Source organism: Tympanuchus pallidicinctus, unplaced genomic scaffold (assembly GCF_026119805.1).
Source record: "Tympanuchus pallidicinctus isolate F22 unplaced genomic scaffold, pur_lepc_1.0 scaffold7, whole genome shotgun sequence".
Lineage (NCBI taxonomy): Eukaryota > Metazoa > Chordata > Aves > Galliformes > Phasianidae > Tympanuchus > Tympanuchus pallidicinctus.
The window spans coordinates 20941188-20964705 of NW_026294791.1; the positions used below are offsets into that span (position 1 = coordinate 20941188).

At 46.2% G+C, this 23518-nt stretch overlaps 1 protein-coding gene across 4 annotated transcripts; it reads right to left on the bottom strand.

Annotated features, from left to right (window-relative positions):
* Positions 1-2332: 2332 nt before the first annotated feature.
* Positions 2333-23518, bottom strand: LHX9 (LIM homeobox 9). 4 transcript variants are annotated; one of them, XM_052666938.1, is made up of 6 exons: positions 22420-23518; positions 17644-17762; positions 15950-16152; positions 14803-15158; positions 9777-9979; positions 5882-8650 (listed from the first exon to the last, which is right to left on the bottom strand). In XM_052666938.1, exons 2-6 carry the CDS (start codon positions 17758-17760, stop codon positions 8393-8395), a joined length of 1137 nt encoding a protein of 378 aa, XP_052522898.1. In that variant the 5' UTR covers positions 17761-17762; positions 22420-23518; the 3' UTR covers positions 5882-8392. The 4 variants fall into 4 exon arrangements, with proteins under 4 accessions (XP_052522899.1, XP_052522898.1, XP_052522896.1 ...); XM_052666936.1 differs by lacking the exon at positions 22420-23518 and adding an exon at positions 18062-18311 and having other exon boundaries at positions 17644-17926; XM_052666939.1 differs by lacking the exons at positions 5882-8650; positions 22420-23518 and adding an exon at positions 2333-5416 and having other exon boundaries at positions 17644-18309.

Genomic DNA, 23518 nt, shown 5'->3' on the forward strand with positions numbered 1-23518 from the left:
CAGTACACTGAAAAATATACATATATATATTAGAGGATTCAACCGACTTGAGGTAAAAAAAAATCTGTAACAAAATATTTAACAGCAAAATTCTTCAGAGTGTGAAGGGAGAGGCCTGTCCGAACTGGTTCCTGGGGAGCCTAGTTTCCTCTGGTGCCTTTTGTTGTTCAAATAATCACAAAAAAATAAAACGTTACATACAAACAAAACCTTTGGGCATTTTCAGAACTGTTCTGAACTGAATCTGAGTTCTGCACAGCTGCTTTTTTTCTGTTTCGTTTTTCAGTTTTGCTAGAGGCTAAAAAGCACATTGAAAGACTCTATGATGAAATCCAAAGAAATTAATCATACTGCTCTTGATTTCACCAGATTTTATAAGTCAGTTCTTGAAATCACACTGAATTTAATACAGTTTGAAATAAGTTGCAGAGCCCAATTTTTAAGATTTTTACATTTGTACTTATGCTATGAGACAGCAGGATCTCAGTACTTGGGTGTCATTTGTAAATGATATAGGCACTCCAAGCCATATCGTATTTTATCACTTCCGTTTCAGTGGTAAGTTGTGATTTTGAGAGCTTGTCAATTTGAGTCCTTCCACAACCATTGCAGTAGTTTTAGGCTAGTGCTTTGAAGCGCTGATTTCTGATTATTACCTATAATAATCTGTGGCACATCAAATAGCAGAAGAAATTAACTCACTTGGAACAATTACATCATTGCTGTACTCAGAAAGTATTCCTGGGCAGATGATAACCTCTTTCTAATAGTTCACAATAAAAAGTAGCAGTAACTTCTTAATTTGTTCCAATGTGATTCACATTCCACACCATTAAAAAAAAAAAAAAAGAAAAAAAAAACCAACTTGTCCAAGGGTTTGATCATTAAGAAAAAAAATTACTAAATATGGTTAAAGATTATTTCAGTTAATATAGTGAAGGCTCAGGTAGCCTCACACTCAAAAAGAAAGGAATTTTCAAATAAAAATAAATAAGAAGCAAAAAGAAAGCAGTAAATTTTTTAAGACTGATATTAAGAGTCTGAATTGTGCAGTATTTCCTATCAAATATGCTTGCAGGCACACAGTGGCATTCATGCACTTCAGAGTGTCCATTTCAGTGCCTTCTCCAAAGCCCACTTTTTTTCATCAAGTCAAATAATACTGCACTGGGTAACCAGAAAAGAAGATGTGAGATACAGTCTATTCAATTGCAACAGCTGCATGACCAGTAATTATGAGAGTACCTTTGAAGATGAAAAGTATTCACCTGTGAGTGAATACTTTTTGGCTAGTTTCTAAGCTTATCTTGCCCCTTCTGCTAAGACTGCATACTTCGTTGGAGTGATGGGATATACATTTGTTTGGTCAAATCATCATATTAAGATACGATGCTGACGTTGTCAGTTTTCTTGCTGTTGTGTTTTATTTACTGTCATTAGGATATTGCATAAATAATATTTTGTTATTTTGCTGAGGTAATTATTCCTGAGAATTTCTTGTTATGGATTGTTCTCTACTGCATCTCAGTCATAGCACTGAGTTATATATGGCCACAGAAAGTGAGTTGGTCATTTATACTCAGCTGAGTACAAATTCCTGAAGGAAAAGGGTGAAGTAAGGATTCATAAGATGATAAATCACCACATTTCCCACTGTGACTGCTTACATTTCTAGTCCAATAACCATTTCTCAGGCTGTTCATTCCTGTGTTATTTATCTGCTGTATGCAGCAGTCTCATATACTCAAGACACTGTGCATCTGTTCAGACTCAGAAATCTGTATTGAAGTGCATAACCGAAGTACAAAAGAAAACATCTCACTTTTATTTTCTAGCACTAAAATAAGTACTGACATTTTTCTTAGCGTCACTTAAAGTCCAGTTGGAAGAGAGGGCAGAACAGAAAATAGCACTGATTTTTGTTAAGCTAGATTAGGACTTCAGTCTAGTCCCTCTGTTCCTAGCAGCAGCAAGTATCAGAAATTTCAAAGGACGCTTGCTCACAATTCCATTTCCAAAAGCAGAAACACACTTGTTCCAAAGCTGAGTGCAGCCAAGAAGGTATCATTTCTAATATTTATCACACTAGAAAAAATAGAATGCATTTAATATCATTTTTTATGATTAAAACTATTTGAAGAGTAAAACATTTATAGAGAAACATGCAGGCCACAAATTCAATGATTCCAGTGACTTTGCTTTTTTGGGTAATACAGGAAAAGCTGTATAGCAAAATAATCCATGCATGTAGATGTTTCAAGCACTAGTTTTTTGAACCAAAGCTATGGAAAAAAAAAAAAAAAAAAGCATACAAAAAAAGTGCAATTTCATAACCTAAAATTGCTTCGGATAAAATATTTTAGTTTGGAGGAACAACAAAATAAAAGTTATGACAACTGCTTTAGCTGAACGTGTAAGCCTGGAGAGTTACTTCCTATAGGTTTGAGTGACTTAAATAGATATGAAAGTACTAGTTATCTGAAGGCAAGACAAGGATATGTATATAGGTATGTGTCAAGATAAGTCTGCGTCAATTGAGAAGTGCAGGAGAATTGTTCAGCACTGCAGAATAACTGAATAAAGTCTCCAACACTATAATAGCTTCTGGAATTTCCAGTAGTATAATTTGTGTCCTGTATTTGGGTGAAGGAGGAAGAAATATTTTGAAGTCAATTGAATGCATGTGCCAGGTGCTTGCATTAGCAGCTCTCAAGAATGAAATCTAAAGAACAGAGCGGCATTGCTGTCCTATATATTCTATCTCATTCTGAAGGTTATGCTTTCTTAAGAGGCAAGAGAATAATTTAGTCTCTATGTTCATTCAGCTCCTGGCTCAAAGCCCGCAGGATCAGGGAGAGAAAATTCACCGATTCCAGTGAGCTCTGGTGTCAGCCTTCTGTCATTTGACCCAGCCCTGCAAACCATTCCTCTAGTGAATAATTCTGAGTCAGATGTTCTAGGAGTGCACAATTTGACTTCTTTTTTGAGACCAGAAGTGAAACGAAATGCTGCATCTAGCTGTGGGCATGCATCCACTAGGAAGAACCCTAGCACACTTCACTTCTGACAAGTGAAAGCTCAGGTTTGTCTTGTATTCTCTTAAATCTTGTCTGAAATTATTCCTTACTTTTCTTTCCGGTATAATGCTGCCCCTTCAACATGTTTACTCTCTAAATGCAAGGGACAGATATCGTTGTCTTGCAAAAAACCTTGGAATGGCAAATGCAGCTACTCATACGAATCAGAGCACTAAATGCAGGACTATCCCCAGACAAACAATAGCACTGTTAAGAAATGAAACCTTGATATCGTTAATCATCAAGGAGACACAAAATTCCCCTGGTTGCACTTTAATCAGTTAATTTAATTTTGCTGTTTACTTCAGTGGAGCTTGTTTTTCGTTGGGAGCGTTCAATTCATTTATTTTTCTAATTTAAATCAAATGAGAAAAGCAGCACATGGACAATAATTCAGATTGGAAATATGTTTGTAAGCATTAAAATGGTACAGAAGGATTCCAACTGACTAAAGAATGCAGTGATTTACAAAAGAAAAATTAGCAAGAGTAAGTTTTCTCAGTGCCCTAAACAACACCCTAGATCTTTACTGGGTTTAATAATTAATGTTCATAATATTTTCTTGTGGACAACACGGGGAAACCACATTATGGCTGAGATAGGAATGATCACTTTTCTGCATGGCCTCCTTTTCTGCAGCAATAAATGCACATAAGGCTCGGTTTAAGAATCTCACAGTATACTTAAATTTCTGATCAAGCTGATTTGAATTAAGTCCTCCATGCTAACCTTTTTAAACAGAACTTTACAACAGACTATAAAACTGTTGTTTAAACAATACTTCCCATAATTGCCACCAATAAATGATACCTTTTTATTGCCATTAGAACACTCTTGGTTACCAGTTTCCAGAGATCGCTGCAGTAATCTGTATGTAACTTTGTCTTATGTTGTTAATAACTGTATGGTTTTCTCTTTAGAATTCAGAAACTGGAAGAGCTTAAGAAAACATGCAAAATGCTGAGGATACACGTAAGTGAAATATTTAATGTCCATCATTCATAAAAGTTACATTGTTTACATAGGGTTCATTAGTATATAATAAAAATGTCATCTTAATGAAAGATTTTCTGGCAAGTTTTTATATGTTAATTTGTTTAACATACGCTTTGGCTATACAGCTAAATAGGAATATATTTTTAAAAAATCTTTCTGCAAATAGTTGCTTAACGCTTACAAAGCCTCATTACTAATAATTGGTTATTGTCACACTTGCTTGTCGCCTCGTAAAAATCATCTGCCTTTTAGACTGGGAATCTCAGGAGCAACTATTTGTAATGTACTTGCTCATTGCATAGTGACCTTGTAAACAGCTCAGGGATCCACAAATTATATCCATGTATTCTAAAAGTCATTGAGAGTTTTACATACTGCCTATGTTTTTGGATATGGAAGAAGAATTCGGGGTTGTTTTACTGCTGATGCCGATGGGATTTAAAAAAAAAAAAAAAAAAAGTGTCAGTTTTATACAGCAGGTTAAAAAAATAGAAGGTAAACACCAAAAGAAATACTTTTCGCTGTGTAACAGTATTGCTACCTCATTCTTTTTGATTTCATATATATAACGTGTTGGAACTGCGCTCTACTGCTTTTTTTTCAAAAGAAAAGTTTAAATTAGCTGGAACAATTAGCTAAGTGTTTACATAAAGTTAACTATGTTTGCATCAAATAAAATGTTTATTAATGAAAGCTATTATACAAGAAACATCAAAGAGAAATTCATCATACAGAAATGTACACTATATGTGACAGATGGAAAAGTGCATGCAGATTTGTCTCATTAAAAAAAAAAAAAGGATTCAGAAACAATAGTACTAAAGTTACTGGGTTTTGATTCCTATGATTTGGAATGAGTGAAAAGTTCTCTTTGAATTTACAAAAATCCATTCAACAGGTATGACTGGTACACACTAGCAAGCAAGTGGAATGAATGCACTCAGATTTTATTTTACAAGTACTTGTGCTTGACAAATGTGATATTTTTAAAGAAAAGTTTTCTTCGAATATGGGCTGGGTAGATTGCTGCCAGGTTGCTCTGGTTTTATACATAGTTTCTCTAAATTTGTTTTTAATACCACACAATTTGTTGAAGCCTCCAGTTCTGTTAATTAGACACCATAAAATAACATATGTTTTGTTAACATTCAGGAAATGACATCAAGTCTTTTATTTTTATTTTTTGGCTCGATAGATTTTTAAATGTATGATTATCATAACCTAATATTGTCTTTGTCTTCACTGCAGTGGATTTCCGATCAAACTTTTCCCCTTCTTTTAATACTTTAGGGAATTTTCAAACGTCGGGATGTTTGGCTGTAATGCCCCATGATTTGTTCTCCCTGAAAGAAATCATAGTGACAATTTATTAAACTACAGAGCAACCTGGCTTTTCGGGGTCTGCAATTCTAGTTTGTGTTCAATACACCTAGCATTAAATCTTGCTTCATTTCATCATACTATTTAGGTTATATTCGTCATGCAATTACTTTAGCTGCTAGCTTTCTGACTTTTTTAGAAGCCTATGCTGGGGTTTCCATATCAAATCAGTGGGGCATTACTTGGCATGTTCAAAAAAGGGGGTTAAGAGGCTAACATCTAAATCGCACCAGCAGTAGCACATACATTGAATAGGAAGAAATCAAAAACCTAAGAAGGGACCCTACTTTAGAATACTTAAAAGGCCGTGTTTGCATGTTTAATACCAATTGTTCGCAGGTACCGTAAAAGCAAAGAGACACTCCGGAACATGTAGGCTTTAAATTAAAAAATAATGATAATAAAAACTGATGGGAAATAATAACTCCTTAGATTCAAAATGGTTTATTCACACAAATTTAATAGGATATATCACAATTGTTTGGTCCATAAATATTTAGGGGAAATAGTTTCTATACAATGCATTTATCAATAAACAAAGAAACATGGACAATTTTGCTAGACCACTTACTGTACTATAAACACGAAGCTCAATATATAAGATTATTGGATTTATCAACTATATCTGAAAGAGTGCACAACTGCTTTCTATGACATGTTTGTCCCCTCTAACAGGATACACCATAAAAAGAGTTTCAGAAATAAGAGGTAAAACAGTACAAAACTAGTGAGGTGTCAAAAGGGCTTAAAACAGTTAATTTAACAAACAACACATATATCCTGATTTTTCACAAACTTACTCCCAAGGTATATCATAAGGCACATAGTAGAACTGAGTTTTAATTAGTCTACTTAATAAAGTAGATCTCTAGTACCATATATTGTTCTGTCAAAGAACAAAATTTATAAGTATCAATATTTTTACCTGTAAAAGTGTATTAATAAAGATCTCAGCCTTACCAAGGTTGTTTGGTCTGGTTAGTGGTAAATGCCCATAAGATAATAGAAATAGGAAAAGTCAAGATTTAATATCCGTAGAAGATGATAACCATACTTGCTAAATATATAATGGCAAACACACCTTTCCTCTATTACAGTGTTAACATCTCTTCCATCATCTTTTTTTTTTAAAAATAAGCTACTTTTCTGTGCTAATTTTCTAAAAACCCTGAGCAAAAATTACAATAATGCACTTTAATGTGGGCAGTGAACTGTCAATATGTAACCACACATTTATACAGCCAAAAAGGACACCTTTAAAATATATTAAATAGCCACTTTGACCACCAAAAAAGAGATTTGATGGTGTCTAAAAAGTGGGGTATATGTGCAAAGTTATTCTTAACAATCCACTAAAAGCAAGACATAGATCTTGACTGGTTTTTGTTCGGTTTTGTTTCTGAGACTCTCCACAATCTAATTGGTGTTCAACTACAATAAAAGGATACAAATGAACATTCACCACTGCCCAGACCATTCAGACTTTTAGCTTAAATAAAATTAAAAAAAAGAAAGTTTGCTATTGTAAACTAAGAAATGCATTGAGATCAGCATCCACAAGGCTTCTGAGTTTATCTGCTTCAAAATTATCTGCTGCCAATTCCCAATTTCGTAAGAATTTTTGCTAACATTTTTTTCCTTCTATACAAAGTTAAAAAAAAGTAAAGCGTATGTTAAAGATAGCAAGGAACTAAAGATTTTAATTTTGTGTGTTAAACAAAGAGTCTGATACAATCCCAGAAAACAGCTACAGTAAATTCAAAATAGTAATGAATAAATCGTACTAAAATCATGTTCCTTAAACATCTTAATAAATTATATTTTGCTTATTTCCATTTCCCTGAAAAACTGTGATTTATCAAAAGCTCCTTTAACAGTACACATGCTTGTGCATCGTTGGCAATCATTTCGGTGCTCGCTAAAGTAGCTGGACGACCCCTGTTTGCTTTAGTAGTACGGCACGGAGGCCGAGCAGCAAACTGTCCCCTTTTTTTTTTTAATTTAATTCTTAACCTGTGCCATTTGACTGCAGAGCAGAAGGAAAACCCCTCCCTGTGCAATATGTCAGATCAGAGGGACTCCCACCTCGAGCTGTTGCTCTGCTCTAACAATACCCTTACAGCAGCGAGCTCATTCCGCAAGGGCATTTCCCACCCTTGCCCTCCATAACTCGCAGAGGTGAGCTCGGAGACCCACATCCTCGGCTGTGCTGGATGGGCCCCACTCCAGGCCCCCACCAGGTGCAGCCCTCGGTGTGGGCTGGGTGCAGGGCTGAAGGGCAGCTCTGGGCCCCGTGGGGCTCCCAGCGTGCCCGGGGGGTCGGCCATGGCCCTAACGCGTTACAAAGAAGCACTGGGACTTGCGGTCTGGCTACGTCATCGATTTAATCCACGTTGTATTTATTTGTCTACATTTAAAAAATAAATCGTACAAAACTTTTAGATGTGTTATAAAAATAAAAGGAAATCTCGGGTTCTGGAAGTGAACATACAATCGTGAAAGCAGCATTCTTTTGTCTATGATTATACTGACTTTTAGCTGATTATCAGGGAGAGAAAAGAAACTTTTGGGCTTTGTAGTCGTAGTGGTATTCATGTTTTTTTCAAGATTGTGGAAATAAGTAACATACAATTTTAAGAGGCACTTATTAGAATGACTCAGAACTTCTCTTCGTTTGTCTGATGAATTAAAAAAATTTGAGTACAATTTATCAACAATAAATGTTCGTTTATTATAGCAACATATTACTTCAAACTCATTTGCCAAGTGGCTGCAGATGCTACACATCAAGCTGTTTATTTTCCCAAATATTTTGTGGGTTTGTTATTTTGTTTAAAAAAAAAAAAGGCTTGAAAATAATCAAAATAATAATAATAATAATAATAATAAAGAAGAAGAGTAAGAGTAAAAAAAAAAAAAAAAAAAAAAAAACGGCAATGTTAGAAAAGGTTCGTTAAGGTAGTTTGTGAGGGGCTCCCGGGTTCGTGGCTGTCCAAGTTAGAGGTCACTGATGTCACTACAGTGATAGTGGGATTGGTCAGGTCTGTTAAAGTGGTCGCAGTGCCGGGTGGAGTGAGAGCGCCGCTGTCTGCGGAGGGCGGTGCCGGAAGTGAGGTGCCGTCCGCTTTATCGACACCCCCATTCTCCTGCCGCAAAAGGTTCCTTCTGAATTTGGCTCTTGCGTTTTGAAACCAAACCTGCAAACCAATCCCAATGGATTTCTTTACCGATGCTTGTTTGTTTGTTTGATTGTTTGTATGTCTTTGTTCTTGCTTTTACGCCATCTTTTTGATGTTTGATTTGTGTGGCAAGTTGCCCACATCACTCTACAGCCTGGCTTGCTACTGGTGGTACCGGCTCACAGGCAGGCCCTGCACAAGGCCCGGGGCCCAGTGCCAAGTCCTGGGAAATCTGCTCGCTCACTCGCCCGACAGAGGCAACGTTTTGCATGGCCACTGGTGCTTGTTTCGCCTGGGGAGTTTTAGGGTCGAGACTCAAAGATGAAGGCAAAGGGTGAACGAGCAGATTTTGGCTAAGACTTAAAGTTTATCTTAATCATTTTAAAAGACTGACAAGGAAGGAGGGGAAATTACACTGTCCCTGTCATGCAGCTTGTTGATATCGGTTACCTAGTCCTTCTCTTTGGCAGGGTTCACTGAAAGTGTTTTAGGTGATTTGGAATACAGACAAGCAATCACTGCTAATAGATTCTCTTTGTCCCTAGATTAGTGCCCTTCTCTGCACACAGCTTACAACACATACCTCACTTTAACTTCTCTGAGCTAGCACACACCGTTACACAGATTTTGTTAATGTCATTTGCTGAGCTCTTTCACAGGGAAGTAACTTTGCTATGGAGGCCCTTGGTAGTACAAGGGAACAGGCTGATCCTGGAAGATCGTACTGGTCAAAGTTTGCCTCCTGTATATTGAGGATCTGCTCACTGAGGGGCCACGTTAACTGCCTCTCAAGAGCCCAAGGGCTTCACCCACTATGTGTAAAATGAGTAGATTTGCTACCTCTGTCCTTAATAAGATCAGCACATAGAGACTACAGATCCCAGGATGTCCCCCAGGTCATAGACTCTGGAGACAATTTCCTCATCTTGAGGATGCAACTACTTATAAATCACATTTCAGTATTTGGCTGCCTTCAGGTATACATTTGGCACTCCCGTCATGTAATACCACACCCCTCTGCACACCCACTAGGGACACACTAGCAAAAGTATTTATATATTGCTCTTGTTACACATATGGGAAATGCTATCGACTGGCAGCAGTAGGGGAAAATTCTGTCAAGCCTGCGATGGTGGCTTCTTACCTGCAAAACTCTCTTGGTCAGGCCTGTTTTCTGGGCAAGCTGCTTGAGGTCCTTGGCATCTGGGTTGTGGTTGATAGCAAAGTAGGACTTCATGGTACGAAGCTGGTGGTGTTTGAAGGAGGTGCGCATGCGCTTTGTCTTCTGGGATGGGGGATAAGGCTGCTGGTCTCTGTCCATGTGATCTGCCTCGTTCTCATTACAACCTGTTCAATAAATCAAGCAGTGAGTTAGTGGCTGTGCCGCATGGATGATAAAGGAATCAAGGCAACAATCATGGCTAAGGTACTATTTGGAGGGAAGGAAGCAAGCTAGAGAGCAAGAAAGGAAAGAAGCGCTAACATGGTGCAAGACTAAGTATAGATGTGATAATTAGATGAGACAAAAAAGAACTAGAAAATGACCTTTTCTTATACTTAAAACATGCTATGTCCCCTAGGCCGTTACCTACTAAGGACAGGCATAGAAAGTTATCTCTTCTTTGGCATTTATTTTCAAACAAGTCTTTTCCCTGTGGTGATGGTTTTGCTTTGGGCATCCAAAGAGTCATCTGAAATCTCATTGAGATTTTGAAATCTCACTCATTGAAACACTCTTAGCTTGAGAGAAGAATAAAGGTCAAGCCAGCATTCTGAATGTTCCTAAGCCTTCCTCCAAATCACAAGTACCTTTAAAAAAGATGTACAGCAGGAAAGTTTGTTATGACAGTTGATCAGGAAAGCAGAAAATCTGGATTTCTTTGCTGATAAAATAAATGGTTTCGGACTCTGCCTGAGATTTTAAGTGAATTTCTTGGAAACTTTTCCTCTGTAAAGCATCTCTAGAAAGTAGTTGGTCAAGGCTTGATTCAGGCCCTCCATCTCAGTCCCACCCAGCAGCAGCTCTTAGCTGATACTGATTAACAAGATTCCTGCAAGCAACCAAGTAAATAGTGGCTCCAAAATTTGAAAGACTTTCCCCAATTTCTCTGATTCCAGATTTCCAAAGCATCTGTGAAAGATTATTTTGTTCCAGATTGCACTTCTCTGGATGTGATTTTGTACCCTAGAGTGGCAGCTGTTCATGGACTTGTAGCATCACCACTCAGCACTGGGGAAAGACACGACAATATTGGAAAAAACAGAAGAAGAAGAAGAAAAACACCTGTTTTTTTTCTCTTTGGCTTAAAAACAATTGGATTACTTTCAGGATACCACTTTGTAATGATAGCTCACTTAAACAGGAGAAGATTGAACACACAATCATAGCAAGGAGTACTAATGACTGAACTGAATTGAAAAGAAGTCAGAATGTGTGTAAACTAGACCAAGATTCATTACTTGATCATTTGAATTTTTGAACAGCTCTTGGCTCTCAGATAGTGGATTATTTACTAGGGCAAGCTGATCCCAATTTCTCAAAAAAGAGAGGAGAGAAAGACGGAGAAGACAATAGAGAGACACTGATGTTGACAGAGCTAAAAACAGGCAAAACAACTTGAAACCAAGAGAAAATAGAAAGCTTCTTGAAGGTGTTTTCTCTTCTGAATTATAAGACAAGGCAACATGAACAGACACTGTTAAGACAACGCTTTGACAGAAAATCAGGTGAATATTTAATTATAGTTAGATTTGCTTCTAGTCTTTGTGAGAAGTCTGTCTGCACTTTCAAACAAAGCAAACTGACACTTCAGAAAGCACCAGGAGTCGAAATTTACCTTAAAAACAATTTCAGGATAGATTGGGATTTACATTTACTCCTTGTTTTCACAGGTAGTCACACTGCCTTCAGTCAAATTGTGTGGGTAGTAACTCATCAGCTGCCATAAAGCAGATCACCAGATTCAAACCTCAGGTTTTCCATCAGACATTTGTAAGCTGTTTGTGTGTTTCCTTTTCCTGGATCATGCAGGGGTATGGCAGCAAAGCAAACTTCCTCACGCTCCTCTGTCCTGCTTGCTGCTTTTTTTTCTTTTTTTTTTCTCTTTTCATCTGTGATCTACTTTGTTTGGACTTTCATTTTCAAGAGAAAGTAAGAATGGAGCTCGGAGCATTCTCAGACAACCCCTGTTCATGCAGTGATCAGATCCATCTCCCTTTTATAACAGCATTGTGTGGCTTTGCCACATCATCCTGCAGAACTTAATACCATTGCCTGGAGAACCAGGAGAAAGCAGAAAATTGGGCAAGATATTGTTGCTTATTTCATTGCAATGGGATCAGGGAGTTGCTAATTTAATTTTGCTTTGGAAAGAGCTAGAACTCTTTGCTTTCTACTGCCAAGAATTTTTCAAGTGAACTCTTCTTAGTTTTTCACACACACGTATTTATTATGAAGTAAAGTAAGCAGCTCTTGGAGCAACAGCTGTGTAAAATATTTTCCTAGGTAAATCTTCTTCACCCTCTCATTTCTATATCCTGTGAGCTGTAAGTCAACACAGTTGCCTCAAAATATATATCAATTCTATGATATAAGAGGTAATATAGAGAAAGCTTTGAATGTTTTAAGTAGTTTTGAATAGTTTCTTCCATTTTTTCACATTAATTGCAGACAGTTCACAAGCGCGAATGGCTTTAGCTCACAACATTTTGAGTTATTTATTGTTGTTTCCACTTTACAGCTGAGAAGCAGAAACCAAACTGCTAAACAACATGCAAAATAGAAAAGCTGTTGTAGGTGCCGCAGCAGAAGCCCATTTCCCACCCTGGCCCCATGCTTGGCTCCTCCACAACAAAACTCATGCACAGGTCTGAGCCTGATCATGGGGACTGTTTTTGACTATGCGGATTTTTGCGCACAGCTCTGTGGGGCTGTTGGCCTAATCAGGGTCAGCTGCACCAGTTGGCTTTAGAAGTCTGATTTGTTTCTGTAACGGCCTGCCATCCCAATGCAGCCAGCTTCGTCAGACCTCGCTTTACCTGGGGAGGGAAGTGCCCTGTTCCCAGGAAGCAGGGAGCTGTAGGAGCACACTTGGCATGAGCAGAGTCGGCTGGCGTGGAGCACACGGTCCAGGACAGACATGTGCTGGGGGCTGCAGGGTGTGAGGCATGCAGGGCTGTGCGGGCGTGCAGCAGGCTGCTATCCCTGGGAGATGGGATGTGGAAGGGAGGATGCCAGAGTGCAGGGCAAAGGATGGGAAACGCGTGTAGGAAGTGGCTGCCAATTATTGAGAAACTTTATCTTTCTCCTCTTTCAAGAAATAGTTCCATCCACTGCAACTCATTTCATAACTGTCAGAGGCTTGTTTTCCTCCCCTTGGATCTGCAGCACAGCAGGTCAATGGGCTGGACTCGTTTGCACCAGATGCATGCTTTTGCTGCAGGCTGTATTTTCTCAAGACCGTGTGTAAGCACTGGACACTGCTAGGTAATGCTTAAAGCAAAAAATACAGCCCAGCCAGATCAAATTCCTCAGCCATCTACATGAACCATAAGACATCAAATTAGAGCGGTCTTCTTTGTTTGTTTGTTCAAAATTAGGTGAGACCTCAATGAAATGGGCTATATTTTTATAGTGGGCAGTGGGTTTTAATCTCGCTTTGCAGTCAGTGAATCTTCCAACCGTTGTGGTTGTAATGAAGGAGACTTTCAGGACTCGCACCCAAAAACTGTGACCGCATTCACAAGTAATTCTCTGTTGAGTACGTCAGGGGTGTCTTATCATACCCACAACATTTCTGATCCTAATTCTAATGATAACTTATCCGTAGAAATAATTCTGTTTGGGGACCTGGGGAATTCGGGTGGCCAACTGAGAATTCGAGAGAGCGGGCAGATGGGGACCCCCCCTCCCCCCCCACCAGGGGCCGGCACTGAATGAACCGGGGCTGTGCCACAGGTTCGCTTTTCTTTAGCAGCTTTCAGGACTGATTGGAAACCGCTCCGTAGCCAGGGATTCCAATGTCATCTTCAATTAACAAGGAACAATTAGCGCAGTGATTACCCCAGCTCCAAGGTCTACGCATCAGAGGAGATGAAATAGCCTCGCACAGCCACCCCGTTCCCAGCCGCGGCCCGTCTCACAGCAGCCCCAGAGGACGTGCCGGGGAGGGCTGCAGTCTGCGCGGGGGGAGCCGTGGGCTGCTCACGGATCTCCGAGCAGCGGCCCGAACTGGGGCGGAGGGAGGGGGCTGAAACCGGCGCGGAGCTTCCCTGGCCGCCTGGGGCAGCCGCTGCCCGCTCCCTGCCCGCTGCCCCTTCCGGAGGCTGCTCTTCCTCCCCAAGCTTTTGGGGAGGCGGGGGCTTTCTGTTCGGGTTTGTCCTCTCTACTTTCGGCTTCCGTCTAACGAAACTCCTCTTAAAGCGCCTGATAGCGCGTAAATCTCCCTTCCCTCCAGCCCCTAGCACGGGGTGCTCGGGCACGGCGTGGGTACTGAAGTGGCGGAAAGAGAGGAAATTTAATAGAGTCTGACACTCGTTTCTTTCCTACCGTTAAGAGAGCAGAAACCGTTCCTGTTAATTACATTTGTTAAGGCTTCGTTATGGGGAACAACATTTATTCGTTGGCCTCTTGTGCAGTTTGATTGTTTATGTGCCAGTAAACCGGGATTGTTTCGCCTGGAGAGTTCAGTGCTATGAATCGGAGACCTGCTCTGACTGCCTGCACATCGTGCTGGCCACGTTCTAGCCTTCTTTTGCTCTACATTTTTTTTTTTTCTTCTGATCCTTTTGGACTCTTATACTTTGAAATCTAAATGATGACGTGTTTTCATTAATGAAACACAAATAATGGCAACGGTATCTCCAAGGTTTCTATAGAGAAAGGTGTGGTGTTTCTCTGCTTTTTCTGTTGTTTTTGTCTTTACCCTGGTAAGCGGCTAAGTTTGAGTGTTTGACATTAATGGGCACAGACAGCCTTTGAGGAGGGCTGCTGTTAGCTTTCCTGCAAAACTCCAACCCTCAGAGAGCCGTTGGTTTGATTTGCCAATAGTTACGCGAGCCGGGGCCCGGCTGAGCTCCCCACACACCACCCGGCCCAGGGGAAGCCCGAGAGCGTTCCGAGCCGAGGATGGGGTGGGGGGTAAGGGGGGGAAGCCGGGTGAGCTGCCCACCTGAGTTGTAGTTGACGATGTCCACTCCCAGGGCAGGGCTCTTTCGTTTCCTGGGCCTCCCCTTCTGCACAGTGCCCGTGCCGTTGAAGTAGGGCAGGGCCAGCCCTCCACTTTTGGCTGCCAACTCGGTGTAGCTCAGCTGAGGGGGGTATTCTCCTTGCAAAAGGGACTCGAAGTGGGCCCTGCAGTAAACCAGGTTGTCCTTCATGCCAAAGTGATCGCCCGTGGTCAGAGTCTTGTTACAGGTGGTGCAGGTGAAGCAGCTCAAGTGATAAACCGACTCCCTGGCTCTCATGACCATTTCAGAGGCTGAGATCCCAAGGTGGCAGCGGGCACATCTCTGCACGGAGAACCTTCTGAGGGAAACGAACGGTGGGCATCAACTAGAAAGGTCAAGGAAGACCTCGCCACGGCGCTGTCCGCCTCGCTCCTGCCGCGGGAGGTCGGCAAGGAGCCCGGGGCCGCGCACGTCCCTCCCCGCCCCGGGACGGCTCCCGCAGTCCCCGCAGACACCCGGCACCGCTGCCGTCGGGCAAACGCCTCGAGTTTTCTGCCCGGTTGACCTGTTCGCTTAGATCTTGCGGCGAGCAAAAGCTCCCCGCCGCCAGAGCGCGGAGAGAAACGCGGGAGGGGAGAAAACGAAGCGGCCCCATCCTTTCGGTCGTTTAGAGACCAGAAAGGCCGCGGAGGAGTGGAGGCTCCCTGGGGGAGCCGAAACGTTCGAGCGAACGGCCCCCGCTCAGCCCCAGCCGCCGTCTCCTCGGGGTTGGGCGAGGGGCATGGCTCCGCACGGTGCGGGCCTCGCCGCTGTCCGCCGCCCTTCGGCCGCTCCGCGCTGGGGATGCGGAGCTCGATGGTCGGAGGGAAAGTTTCCGCCGGGCCGCAGGCTGCGTTCCTGCGCTTACCCGGCGCGGCGGGAGCCCGAGGCTCGGCTCTTTCGTCCCTTCCCGTGCCGCCACGAGCTCGGCTCCCCCGGCCGCCCGCCCGGTGGGTAAACGCGCGAGACTTTTGTGAGGGGACGTGTGAGGGGGTAGCTGGCCGCAAAAAGCTATTTCGCGAGCATCCCGTGGGGAAGAAAAGAGCGGTTCGGTTCGTAATGCCTGGGGAGGGGACGTGATTTTGAACCCGTGAGAACTGATTGCTGTACCTGTAGTAATCCTCCTTGCAGTAAATACTGCCGTCCTTGGCAAAGCAGGTGAGTTCTGACTCCAAAGCCAGTTTACATTCACAGCACTTAAGACACCTGAGGTGCCATTGTTTGTCAACAGCCAGCAGGTAATATCTGTCTGAGATCTTCCCTCCACACCCGGCGCACAAAGCAGGCTTCTCGGGGCTCATAGGGGGCATGTTCTGCAAAACAACAGCGCAGGGATCAGACACGGAGCGGGGCGGCCTTGGGGCTGCACAAAGGGACCCTCTCGGGCCCGGGCCACCAAGTTCAGCTCACTGGGGTTCAGCTTTCGCGTTTGTCTCGTCACACCGCTCCTAACCAGCTCGTGTCTTTGCAGTATGTGAAAGCTGCTGATTAGGCCGCAGCGAGGGGAGAAAAGCAGATTCTTAGGGTTTCTGAAGTTTAAGTCAGTAGTTTCCCCATAGCTTTCACATTCTGATACTAGAATGCTCCCGAAGAATGGCGTTTTCAAGTAGAGAAACACCGTTTTGCCACACTAGAAGTTTATGGCAGAGGGTGCATGCTTGAATCAATTTTCTGGTAAATTTTCTCCATGCTTAGAACAGCCTAACCCTGTGCTAGGCAAAAGCAAACACTTTAAAGCAGAAATCAAAGAAAGATGACAGGTGGCGATGCGAGGGGCAGTGGTGGAGGACGCTCAGCGCCCCGCCGGGCAGGGACGCTGCCCGGGCTCAGCCCCACCGCGCGTCTCTCGGCCCGAAGCGGTGCGGGTTCCCGGGCAGCTCCGGGAGCGCCGCTCGGGACAAAGGCGGGTGGAGGAACCGCGGCAACAAAAGCTCGGCCGGGAGGCTCCGAGAGGCGCCTGCTGAGAAACGGACGGGAAAAAAACGCCCCGAACTTCTTGTTCGAAAGTCGCAACCGTTTTAAAGTTGCGACTCCGCGTTCATTTTTTAAATCTGAAGTCGTTTTCCTCGCCCCCTTTTACAGCAATTGAAAAAGCAAGTGGAATTTACATTGCAAATTCTCGCTGAACAAAGCGGGAGCTATTTAAGAGAGAGGAGAAGACCCCGCGGCTGAAGCGGCAAGGCGGGCTGCAGGCCGCTACTCTGTGCGCTGTTCCTCGTGCGCGGAGGGCGGAAGCCCCACAAAGTTGGGAAGAAAGGGATCCCGTTCTCCATCTGCCGTGACATTAATGAAAACCTCGGACCCGGCACTAGAAAGGGGAGATGCTACTAAACGGAATAACCGGCCGGTGCTGCGTTCGAAAAGAGCAGCACCTCCGTACCGGTCCCGCACTCGAGACCAAAAATGGTTACGAGCAACGAGCGGCCGCGGGTTGCGGGTCCGTCCGAAGGTGCCGGGGGGCACGGAGTGCGAGCAGCCTCGCAGCCTGCCTGCAGCCCCTCTCCCACGGGCACGGCGGCCGGACCGGGCTGCTGCTGCAGCGGCTTTACAAACGTCCCTGCTGCGATTTCACGCGTTGCCCCTTACTCCAGAAAGCACACGCGGCAGCAGTTGTGAAACAAACGACTAACGGAGCCCGGCACACGCAGCGCCCTGCGCTACAGCAACAGTGTCGGGGCTGTACAAGCGGGACAGGGGCAGGGCAGGACGGGGGCAGGCAAGCTCCCTTCCCCGAGGCCGAACTGCCCCGTGCGGGCCCACGCTCGCAGGGATCCCCCCTCCGGGAGGGCCGGCTGCTTTCTTACCGTTTCTCGGCCGTTCATCTGTCCCCCTTTAGCCAGGCGGGACTCGGTCTTGGATCGCCTCTCCATCTCCTCCATGATTCCTTGGATGTGGCCTCCGGAGATCCCGTGGAAAAGCATGGCTGGGGGACGGAAAGGACAAGTATTTTCTTCTGCTCTGCACCCCACTATTTCCATATACAGACCCCAGAGTCTTTAGATCATCCAAAATGTTTACACCGAGGCGCACGGCACAGGGAAGGAGGTTGCAATAGGAGCTTCTCTTTGCTCAAGCACCGAGGGCTTCCTGAAGGTGTGCGGAAAACAAACAAGGGGAAGAAAACGTAATAATAATTAGTTTGAAAAATCAAAGAAGAAAAACGAGCTAAAGGATCTGTTACTGTTCTGGAGAGCTGGGGCTCCTGACCGGAGAGACTCGGACCTGGGGCGGCAGAACCGGTCGGGAGAGGATATAGTTTTGAATACAAAGAAAGCAAAAAGAAGTGCTATTTTCAAGCAGTCCCTGGTTGCTTTAAAGTTCCCAGTGCCTGTAGGTTGGATTTGGGACTGCTGCCTTCCGGAGCTCTGTCCAATTTGTTAAGAGACTAAAGCCAGCCCATTTTTGATAATTTAGTAGGAGGAGTTCTCTCCCTTGAGCCGCCACTGATTTTTATTCAGACAACAAAGACCTGTCATACTCCTCTCAACCCCTAGTGATGGGCAAGCAGCGACAAACATCGCAGCCGGGCCTGTGGGTGGGGTGGGCTTTATTACCTCCCCCAAACGTCGAGTCCCGCGAGGCGGCGGCGGGGCCGGGCTCCCCGGGGCCACTCCGTACAGCGGGGACTCCGCGCCCGGGATCGGGGCTCCGAGAGCGGCTGCAGCCGGGGGCTCCGCTCGGGTCCCGAACGGTCCTCTGGCACAGCCCGCCCCACCGCCGCCGGGAGGCCCCCGCCCTCAGCCGAAACGGGACCTCGCCTCCCCCCGTCCCTCGCCACTCCGGCTGCCAGCGGTCATCGCGCGCAGGGGTCCGGGCGGCGCATTCCTTCCTGGCTAATCTCTCTCCTGCTCTCCCTCCTCTCCACTCCCCTTTTTCCTACTTACTTTTCACACTGCTCTTCCTCGCCTTTCCCTGGAACAGCTGCCGGCTGTTTCCTGACACCTCGATCCCTACCGAAGGATCTTCCTGGCGGCAGCTCCGCGCTCCCCGCTCCCTGGGGGACGCTCTACACCGAGCCCCAGCGCGGCCGCTGCAAGGAGTGCCCCAGCCCCCACTTCCTCTGCAAAGCATCCCATAGCCATCCTCGGGGGCTCCTCGAGTCACCTCTTCCCTGTAACCCAAGATCCAGGAGGCCGGTTTCCTCCCTTCTCTTTCTCCCTAAGTAGCTAAAATTAATGTTATTTGCAGATTGAATGTTGCTACATTCCTCCGAGTGCCAGAATACAGCTCATAAAACACAATTTCACACAAAGATGAAGTCAATCAAGTGAAATAAGCCGGGATTTTTTTTCTCTGTTGGCACACTAGACCCCGGACAGCAGGGCTGCTATTTACTGTAAGTAATGTAATTAGCCCTTTTGGATGGAAATCAATGCGTTGTATGTGCGTGTGTGTTTTAATAAGAGTAATAGCTATAAAATCGACGAAGCTCAAAGGGGTGAGGGAATCTCCCTTATAACGGGCAGAAACCCCCCACCAGCCGTGGAGTCCTGCAGAGCAGTCCCGGTTGAAGATGAAAAAGGGAAAAAAAAAAAAAAAAAAAAAAGAAAAGAAAAAAAAAAAAAAAAAAAAAAAAAAGAAGAAGAAGAAGAAAAAGAAAGAAAAGAAAGGGAAAAAAAAAAAAAACAAAAAACTGTAGAGGGGGAAAGAGGGGGGAGAAATGGGCTTTCCTTGGAGAAAACAAGTCAATTAGCACAATGAGCCATCAGGAAAAAATAAAGGAGGTGATTCGATCCGGGGGCCGGGAGCCGTTCCGGGCCCCCTCCCTCGCAGTGCCCCTCTGCCCTGCGGCCGAGCCCAGCCGGGCCGGGCCGGGCCGGGCCGCGCAGCCACTTCGTGGGAGCGGAGCGGCCCGGGAGGAAGGAGAGAGCGGGGAGCGCGGGCGGCCGGCGCCGGGGAGAGGGCTGGGAGCCCTCGGTAGGAGTTCTCGCCCGCGCACGGCCGTCCGGCTGCGCGCAGCCCTGCGCCTGCCCGGCGGGCGCCTGCGGTGAGGGCAACATCTCTTCTAGAGACGAGTTCAGTCATTGCGTGAAATATTTCCACTGTGGTGGCACGTTCAGGGTTTGGGTTGATTTGCTGCTAGCGTGTTTTTTTTCGTTTGTTTGTTTGTTTGTTTGTTTGTTATTTTTTTGTCCCAACGAAATGTTCCTTTATTCCCGTCCAGCTATTTTGTGGGGATCGCTGCCTGCCCCAGAGCAGAGAACAGTTTTGCGTTGTCTCCGCGCTTCCCCCCGCGCCGTGCAGCACAGGCGATGCTCGGGCATCCCCGAACCCCGTCCTCCCTGCGCGGTTCCTGCGTGTCCCTGCCGGTCCGGGCGCTCTGGGCAGCGACGTGCCGCAGGTGCGGGGCCGAGAGCCGCTCCTTGACAGCGCCGAGCCCGTCGGTACCGCATTGCCACCTCCGCCCGGGCTCGGCCGCTCCGTCAGGAATAATTGGGCAGGCTCGTAAGCAGTGTCAGGAACGACGGAACCTCCTCCAGGCGGGCGCGCTTAATTAATGAGAGGGCCCTTCCCTTCTGCTCCATCAGGTAGCGTTACGGATCCGCCGCTCCGCTAACGGAGGCCGGAGGTTTCTAAAGCTCTTACTGATGAATGTGTTGCTTACTTAAGGGGACATCAAAAGTTTGTTGCTAGCATCAGACGTGAGCTCTTCGTTTCCAAAAGCCCGCGGTAGCTCCCGGTACACCGGGCTCGCTGTCCTGGCACCGCTCCGCTGTGGGAGGGTGGTGAGGGCGCCCCGGGCCGGGCTCTGTGGGAGCCGCTGCCCTTCGAGCTGGGTAGGATAGCCCGCAACGGAGCATCTAAAGCCCAAATCGAGGTCTTCATCTCCTATGAAGCCATTCGCATTAGCACTTGGCCTCCGAACGCAGCTCCTCGTTGCGGCATGCAGCAGCGCTTTGGGAAGACATCAGATGGGCAACGTTCGAGGTGTTTCAGTCAGTGCAGGATTTTTCCTTCACTTAAGTACGTGCTCGGCCTTTGCAAAAGTCCCGAACAGTGAGATGGAGGGAGGGGGGGGGGTTCGGCCGTGGGACTCTGCAGACCGGGACAGCCCGCAGCCGCTCGGCCCGCCCTCCCCGGCCTGGCTTTGCCATCAGCTCCCCCCCTCCTCCGACACCCCCTCCCCCCCCCGCAGTCCCCCTGCGCTCCGGGCGGGCTGCGGCACGCGATGCCGGCACCGCTCCGCTATAGAGCTCTCATTCTTCTCGGCCACGGGCTCCAAGCTAAAGCCTATTACAGCGTGAACGATCCCGCGCTCAGTTCGGGGAATTTAGGACAACATCTACATGCGAATTAATAATTAACCAGCAATAATTAGAAGAGAGGGGAGGGCACTGCGGCGGGGAGGGAGCAGGGGACAGATTCAGCTCCCCCTCGTTGCGAGCCAGCGCCAGGAGCACGGCAGCGGGAGGGCACTGGGCTCTGTCCCGCTCGGGCACCTGAGCCCCGCTGACGCTGCCCGGCACATCGCGTCCGGAGGATCCGAACGCAGAAAAGGCGACAGCGAATGGCAGTGCTGCTGCCCGCGCCGGGCGCTGGGAGCCGGGTCTAGGTTCACAACCTATCGCTATTTTCTGCTCTGCCAGCTCGTTGCGGGGCACGGGGCTACTGCCGCTCCGCCTCGTCGCCCCGTGGAATCGGGCACACAAACAGAGAATTGGAGTAAAGTCGACTCTCTCGTAGGTGATACCAAAAGTAGCCAAGGTTGCTTTCTGCATTTAAATTGATTGCATTATATATATATATATATGTAATATCTTGGTACTGTTTCAAATTCCCCTCTGGCGCCCGTAATAACTTTTACCGTCACCGCCTCTCTCCAGTCCCGCACCCCCGGAGCAGAGCCGCTCGGGGTCAGCGCCGCGACACCCCGCACTGCTGCTCCTGGCCGGGCCGGTGCTGCTCGGGCACGTGTGGGGCTGCCCTACCAGCACAAAGCATCGGGCCGAAAAAAGCAAAACTCAGAGCGCCCGGTAATCCGAAAACGCGCACTGAGCCGCGTATTCATTTGCCGAAGGAGGTGATACTGAGATAACCGACCGCGATGAGCTTAGCGTGGCACTGCCAGGGACGCATCCCCGCGGCCAGGCAGCAGCGAGCAGGGCTGCGGATCGCGATGTGCGCGCAGCGGCTCTGCTCACCGCGGCGGAGCGCAGCCGGCAGCTCCTCGGCGGATTAACGGTAACCTCCATCGAACGCGCACTCCGGGTGTAATTTAGCCGTCGGAAAGTACCGTGTTTAGCTGCTTTTGGGAAGGATGCTCCTAAAGGCTACGTTCACGGACAGGTAAGGGGAGCCTTTCGTAGGAAGGAAAAAAATAAGATGAGAAAGAAAAAGGAATACAGAACACAGCTCCGTATTTATTAAAAAGAACGGCTCTGGCTTCCCACACTACTGTTTGTCCGGATTAAAACACCCGCACCGAACGCTGACTGCGAAAGCACCTGGGGTAACCACCATTCTGGGCTGTTGGTTTAAAAAAAAAAAAAAACACAACACGACGGCAAAGGAACACCCGCAAATGGCATCGTGAGGTCTGAATCGCCGCACCGCTTACAGGGGTTCATGCAGGACCTTACCTTGCGACCTTAGGAGCTTCTGCCCAAACTGTGCCCTCCTTTATGAGCGGCGAGGGCTGGGGTCTGGGTGGGGAGAGGCTCGGTGTTCAGCCGCGAGATGGAGGTGGGTCCTTCTCCCTGGCGGAGGATCCCTACGTTAATTAAAATAAACAAGCTGCTGCGTGGAAGGATTGTTTCCCTCTCCCCCTCTCGCCTCTCTCCCCCTCGCTACATCGCTTCTGATTCGGAATTGACGCGAATTTCTCACCTCTGACCCCCGCAGCACACGCGTTTACCTGCCTTTTCTTTGCTGCCCGCTTCAAAATATTTACTTCGAAACAAAACAAACAAATATTAATAAAAAGAACGAATGAAAACCAAACCGTCTCCCTCCCAGCTTTGGCCGCTTTGCTGGGTTTTCCTGCTTAGCTGTCTCAGCTCCTCAGTAATCAGGTGAGGTGTTAATGGGAGCCGGTTGTAAATAAAACTAATAAAGCAAAGAGCATATTAGGAAATTTAAAAAAGGCGAGGGCTGAGAGGCTGCTAAAAATATTGCGGTGAGTGGAGCGGTTCCCCATAGTGTCGCTTGCTTCGTTCTGTGCTTAATTCACTGCTGAGCGGCGAACCCCGTGTTGTTGCCATCTCGCTGCATTATTTTTTTTCCCCGAATCGTGCCGAACCAGCCGCGGACTGCAGCAACCCTTCCCACTTCTACAAAAAGCGACTCGAGAATGGAATCGCTAAACAGCAAACTTCAGCCTGATCTGATGTGATATGATATACGTACTCGCGGAGCAAGCTCGCTTTGCCAAACCCGATGAAACTGTGAGTTGTCATGCAATACTACGCAGTCAAACCTGGGATAATTGAAAAAGTGAACCCAATTTAACCCATTAGAATAAAATCAGATGCCAAGTTGAATCGGAATCATTGCTTCTTAGGTGACAGGACCGATGACAATTGATCCACCGACTCAAAACAACAGAAAAATAGAGGCTCGAGGCTCGCGTTTGACACCCGGAGCCGCTCTCCGCGCGGTTTGATGCCCGCCCGGCCTTCCCCGGGGCTTTTTCTGAGCTCCTGTGACAATCTCAGCTCCTCTCCCCTGAGCCGTGTGACC